The sequence below is a fragment of the Fopius arisanus genome, unplaced genomic scaffold, assembly GCF_000806365.1.
Source record: "Fopius arisanus strain USDA-PBARC FA_bdor unplaced genomic scaffold, ASM80636v1 scaffold00115, whole genome shotgun sequence".
In the NCBI taxonomy this organism is placed as follows: Eukaryota; Metazoa; Arthropoda; class Insecta; order Hymenoptera; family Braconidae; genus Fopius; species Fopius arisanus.
The window spans coordinates 70,701-77,547 of NW_011887854.1; the positions used below are offsets into that span (position 1 = coordinate 70,701).

At 39.3% G+C, this 6,847-nt stretch overlaps 2 protein-coding genes across 2 annotated transcripts in view; both read right to left on the reverse strand.

The window, feature by feature from the left end:
• Positions 1-3,874, reverse strand: part of cno (adherens junction formation factor afadin) — a 51,742-nt gene extending 47,868 nt beyond the window's left edge. The window contains exon 1 of the mRNA XM_011313304.1: positions 3,527-3,874. The gene's annotated coding sequence lies outside the window, so the exon portion shown is untranslated. The remainder of the gene's footprint in view (positions 1-3,526) is intronic.
• Positions 3,875-4,460: 586 nt separating this feature from the next.
• The window catches only part of eIF2A (eukaryotic translation initiation factor 2A), a 2,906-nt gene continuing 519 nt past the window's right edge, over positions 4,461-6,847 (reverse strand). Inside the window, exon 2 of the mRNA XM_011313310.1 lies at positions 4,461-6,740. Coding sequence (XP_011311612.1) covers positions 5,056-6,740 — 1,685 coding nt within the window. The 3' untranslated portion in view covers positions 4,461-5,055. The remainder of the gene's footprint in view (positions 6,741-6,847) is intronic.

The window sequence follows — 6,847 nt, forward strand, 5'->3', positions numbered from 1 at the left end:
TTGATGATTGGACGTGCAAGGGAGAGTCATTCAGTGGAAAATTTCTAATCAAATTTTCCCACATAGATTACATCATACCTGAGACCTTAAAAATCCATCCACAAAGGGATAATCTTGGAGAAAGGATTTGTGCAAATAAACAAGTGGACAATGAGAAGAAGGACAATGCTAAACAAATGCTCGTAAAGTGAGTGCAATTGAACACGTGGTTACACCTTTTATCCAATCGATACAGTCATAAACTCACGGGTAATTGCCTTTGTTCAGCACAGAATTATTCAATTGGAATGATGATTTTCATAACGGAGTGTGAGAGTATTTACTCGTAATAATTTATTGCACAATCTTTCTCACTTTACTCCTAAAACTATTTGTCCGTAAATAATCTATCGAAATAATCATTTGAAAATAAAATTTATCCATTTATCTCTCACTGCAATTATTAAAATAATAACAATATTAATATCACAATAACAAATAGGAAATAACTGGATAAAATCAATTTTAATTATGAATTGTTTTCTAATAAGAAAATAAATATCAGAAAAATATTGGGTGAATATTTATTTTTGCAGTTAATCGTATTTCATTTTTGGATGAAATAAAATTTTTTTTTGCGGTTTCCTCACTGTTATAATTTGAATTGGGCAGGAGAAATAATTGAGAGACAGTTTGGAGTCTATCTTACAAGCGACTGGTGATGGAACTCATCATGAATCGAGCGTAGAATAAAAGAGAAAGACCCACTGGACTAGTGAGTATTAGAAGAATGGATGCTGAAGTGAAAAGAAGGCTGGGAAAGGGTAGACTACTGAACAGGAATATCGAGGGAACAATTTTTGCACTTAACTCCATCCAATAATTCAAGCTATTATTTTCATTCTTTTCTAATTTTTATAACTCCCCTCAGAGTGATCACTGAACTTAAATGTGGGATGACTATCTTGTTATGGGAGAACTTTTTACGTTTACTACGACGTAAGAGAATGTCATGAGGCACCTGTTTCTTTCTGGAGAGCATTGAGCTCACGATGCCCCACTGCCACAGTAATCAAGTGTCTAGGTCCCATTTTATTTAGGTTAATTAACGATCTAAACATTCTGAAAATCCCTTTTTACACTTTTCATCCTGATTAACTAGACGATTTAAAACGTTAATTAATCATGACTAATTATTAATGAATCTCTCTCAATTTCCTTCTGCAATTGAATTCCCATATTAGAGTTGGATAATAAAAATATTAGGAGTGAATAAATAACTTGAGACATGTGTTCCTAAAATGTTCAATTCCCTGAGAAAAAAAGGCTCGCGAATGAGTGCAACCGTGAATAGTGCAAATTGTCTAACAGAACAGCATTGTGAACATGAAAATAATTTAAATGTGAGAGTCTGTCTGTCATTCCAGCATTCCCAGGTCAATTTCGCTGTCAGATTAAATTAGAAGTCCAATTGAATTATTCTGAATTTGAATTAATAAAGGCTCTGAAATTGTCGGACTATTCTAGAGGAGAAATTCCTAGACTTTAATTAATGTTTTTCATTGAAAATCTGTACTGTCATGGGGTAATCTATTGTCAGGAAAAAAATCGTCTGAGTGACTAGAATTTCATCGCTATCAGCTGGTGGGCGGTTTTCGTTTAATTTCTGTTCTTTTTTCTTTCGGATACACTCGGGTTTGTTTACCTACATCACTCCAGGTACCCGTAATTGATAAAAATACTCATTTTCTTATCTCGAGGGGAGATTTCCGGTTATTATCTAGCCAAAAATAATTTCTGTGACAATTCACGTCACCAATTGGACTTTTAGAGAAATATCTTGGAATTCATGGGAGATAGAGTTTTTCTGTGAGGACCTTTTTTGTCATACTCATTCCTCCCAACAAAAAAGGTCCTGACAAAAATTTTGCTATCTCTCTTAGATTCAGAGATATTCGGAAATTCGACTGGAATAAACCCTTTTCTCTTTTCGCTAATTAATTTTCGTGGTAATTACGAATTATGGAGGAAATGAAGGATTTCAGGAGAAAACTGTAAAGGACTTTTTTGTAGCTGATTAGATTCCCGATAAAAAAGGTCCTTGTAGATTTTCTCCTGCAGTCAATGGTTTCGAGATTGATTGACGTTTGAGTATAAGAAGTGATTCTCGTGAACTAAATTTCGTTCTCTTACTCCTATTGTTTATTTTCACGGCTAAACTTCGCGTCATGCATTAGTACCGGCTAATTCCCCAATTAATCTAATTAAGATCGTTAAGTACGTGTGAATGTGGACGTAAGAAGCGCTCATGATTGAATGAAAGTCGACACCTGACGAATCGAAATCTCAACTCAATCCTCTACTTTTCCTCATGACTTCATGACTTGTAATAGTACGTGACTAATAACTTGCAGCTCTGACATTGGTCCATCCCACCCAATAAATACTGTAATAAGAATTTTCAATGAATTTTCCCCGAAGAAAATCCGTGGCAATAAGAATTTTCAATTTAATTTAATAGCATACCGCGTAATTGAACTAATACGTGATATTTCTGGCAATATTTTTCAATCTAGGAGATATATCAAAATTTTTGAAGAAACCTTTTTTCTAGCTCGCATTTCCCTCTACAAAAAAGGTCCTATGAAAAATTTGGATATCTCACTTAGATTCCGAGAAATGGCTAAAAATCCGTCGAGTCAAGTCTTGACTCCTGGAGTATTCCATGAAAATGAATAAAAAATCATAAATAATTATTGAATAAATATAAAACGAGCAGCAGATACTCATGAAAATGATGTTGACCAATTATTAAATATTCAACAAATGAGAGCAAGAATAAAAAATGATTAATGATTAAAATTTCGAAAAGAACAATTGAACTGTCACTGACCAATGGCACACTGATGCCAATTATTCAATTAAATAAAATTTACGAAGATAATAAAGATTACTGAGAATTGTTTAGACGATAAGATACGACTCGCTTTCATGTGTACCTTCTCGCGATAAAAACCACGCCTCGACATTGAATAAATACATAAAGTACGATTCACAGAACGAGTGCCTGAGTGATGACGGCCATGTGAGTTGATGTAAGTTAAGCAGGCGAAATACACAGGTATTAAATGCTCTCCGGAAAAAATAAAACAGAAAATAAAAATGAAGAACGATTTGGCAACACTGCACATACGCTTGCAATGCGAAGACAGGAGAAAAGAAGAAGAGCGGGGGAAAAAGAGAAAAAAAAACCAAGTCGCAAGGTGAAACGAAATGTTACTCCAATTTCATTATTTTTTTTTGGAGTATTTACGAGGGCTTTGTTGACAATAGACCGTGGGGGGGCATGAGTACGATGGAGTACGAAGATGGTGATTAATCACTCAAAAATGCCGACGGTTTTATGGATATAACGAATAATAATTCGAGTTGGAAAGTTTCACGGGAAAGTTTCGAATGTACCAGTCTCCTGAAGGGAGCGGAGTTAAACGCATCAACAGGTATTTTCGTTGTTTTTTTGTTTTGGTGAGTGGATAAATGGACTTACGTGATTGGTGAATTGCGTTCAATTGGGATGAAGAGAATTATCGAGTGGAGGATGATTTATCCGGGTATCTACTATCCAGAGGATTTTCGCACAATTGTAGTTGGAGTCACACCTTTTTAACGAACTGGTCATACTTCAGGCGACACTTATTTGTTGTGGAGGGAATGCCGGTGACACTAATTTTGTCGGTGGGGAAATCACAAGGAGAAACTGTAATCCATTGTTTTAAGGGTTTTTTTCACGGGGTTGGGTTGGGGATGGGGGGGTTTCACTGGTTTGTTTGGTTTTTGGGGTTTGGGGACGTTTTTTTTGGCGCGATAACGGACGCGGAGACACGATGTGAACTACGCGGCGTGCCACTCGGAACTGAAGGCGAGAAACTCTCGCACTCGTATTTATGCTGATTGGTGTGCGCTCTGTTGGTAGGACAGGGTGGGGGCGGTTTGAAAATTTTGAAAATTTATTTTTTTTGCACAGCCAGGGTACGTGGGGTTACAGCGATTTTGGATGTTTTGGTTTTTTTTTTTGTTTATTGTGAGGGGGAAGTGGAGTAATCGATTCTCGAAGGGTGCGAGGGGGGAATAATCGACTTTCGAGAGTAGATGTGGGAAATCAACTTTTGGAGGGAAAATGGGAGAATTGAGGTTTGAGGGAAAGATGGGGTTAAATTCAATGCTCGGGGGGAAAAATGGGGTGAATTCGATTGTTGAGGGGAGAATTGGGTGAAATCGATTGTTGAGGGGTTAAATGCGATAAAATCGATTTTTGAGGGGAAAAATGAGATAAAATCAATTGTCGAGGGGTGAAATGAGGAAAATCGACTCTCGAAATTGATTCAAATGCATTTTTTCTCGTTTACAGACACCGATGGACAATTAATAAAAATCTGTCCTGTAGCAAAATGGCCGTGGGTGATAAAAAAGTACAAATGATATCTTCATTGCCAGATTTAATTACAACGACGAAAAGATGAACAATTTAGCTCCGTCAGACCAGGAATAATCAGTGTACATCATGATTCACACGTTTCCCATTTTTACAGTTTATCCTATCTCCTTGTGATGCATAATTCTTAAGTCCAATTTTAATAAAATATCGATCTGTAATAATTGAAAATGCGTAGCAGTCCTCGAGTCCTCACAATTGGCAATTAATTCCCCAACCAATGAAATTTTCTAAACACATCGCATTACCCTTACACGAACAGTGATTTCCCTCCACCAGGTGATCAATTATCGATTAGTATCCATTCAAAAATCATTCTGCAGTAATCGTCACTCACGCCAATACCAAAGAGATACAAAATAACAAGTCGACTCTGTTCCGCTCGTTTCCCGAGTTATCGGCGTCTACCTCCGCATCCAAGATCTCCACGAAAATATTCCTCAGGACCTTTTCTATAGAGCAAAACGAGATCTCCAAAAAATCTTGTCATAAAAAAATCCGTATCTTCCCCAGATCCCGAGATATTCCGCTTAAATCGACAAGTTATCCCTCTCTTCCTTATTTTGAGATCGATGAATCATGTATCACAATATTAAATCCTGGAGTTCCTTCAGGAGTTCGTTCTCCTTCTTAATTTTATCAAGCTGATTGACCTCGAGTTGTTTACCAGCCGTTAACTGTTCCTTGAGTTTGCAAATCTGTTCCAATTTGCTCTTGATCTTTTTGATCTTCTTATTCTTCTCCGGATCATCAGTGAGATCAGGATTATCCCTGTTCTGTCCCCTGGGCCCTGAGTTTCTCTGTCCATTGACAGGCGCTCCCTCCAGCTCTTTCTTAGTCCTCTTAGCTTCTCGTTTCTTCCTGGCCTTGAGGGCAGCCTTGGATGGCTCTGATTTACCAGGCAAATCCTCATCGTCATGAAGATTGAAGGAGATAGTCTGGCCCCTGGCAGAGGGTGGCCTGTACGCCTGCTTCGAGGCCTGAGGCTGACTGGGAGCTATTCCCTCCACAGCTTTATAACTTATCGTCTTCTCAGGGAAGACATTCTTAGGAAACACCTGCCAGTGCACCTCCCAGAGCTCCTCCTGCTTGTTCCAGGGTCTTTCGTACAGCAAAGTGCCAGTGTAATGCCAGATTTTAAAGCCATTGGCAACTCGAAGTCGAGGAGCTGTCGTTGCTGTCACAAAGTGTTCACCATCTGGTGACCACTGGAGTAATGTACTGTCTGGTGCGTCTGTCTGGGCTATCAGTTTCCTCTTGGCAGTGTCCCACAGCTCAATTCCACCTCGAAGATTACCAAAACCTCCCAACAATACTATATTACCCTGGAGATTGTAATAAATGCTGTTTCGGTGCTTTTTACCGAACTCGAAGATTGGCTCGCACTTTAGATTGAAGAGTGTCGCTTTTGCTGGCATCAGACCGTAGATAACGAGGAACTCTGAGGATTTTGGCGACCACTCCACTGCGTGAATCAGACCCTCGTCATTGAGGGCGACCATTGCTGTCTCTCCAGAGACACTGATATAGTGCAGAGCCTGTTTTCCGTAGTAAGTAGCTCCTGTTTTGTCCATGTCTGTACTCGTGAGGATCAGGGCACAGGTGCCTCTATCGTTCCAGTGAATGTCCACTTTGTCTGCCTGGAAGAAGCTTTTGTTCGCCAGGGACTCGGTTTTATCGAATTTTGGATATTCGAACAGACGAGCGAATGAGGGCTCACTAGATTTTCCTGGTAAATAAAAAATGATGTGGTAGGGAGAGCATTTTGAGCCAATTCTGAATTTTCCGACTTTCGTTGAATTGAATTTATGCTTTATTGTATCGAAGTTTGTGTTTTCGTAGAAGAGTATGTCGTGATTTATCAGGACACCACATAGTTTCTCGTCGCCGGACCATTGGGGCGCCCAATCACTCTGTCTTTTCTGAATGAAACTCTTCACGAGTTCTCCATTCTCTGATCTCCATATATGCAACTGTGGACCACCCTGAGGATTAGATGGCGATACGATGAAAGGTTCCCAAGTCATGAGGTAATTTCCCAAGGTGGAGAACTTGATAGCGCAGACTTTGGGCTTTTGCAGGACTGTGATGATCTGCCAGGAGGTGGTGAGAGCGATTTTGACAGTGGGACCAGATATCCAGGCGAAGTAACGCCCGTCTGGACTGAATGTCATGGCCTTGCAGAATTTACTGTCGTCCTTGGTGAAGGATGACACCTCGGTGTAGGATGGAGGGCCATTGCTCAGAGCAATGCCGGTGGAACCCCGCACTATGGACAAAAAAAATCCTCTCAATACACCAAAAATCTCTGCAAAATTCAATAATAAAAGGACAATTTCGGGAATATCTCGGAATCTACGAGAGATACCCAGTTTC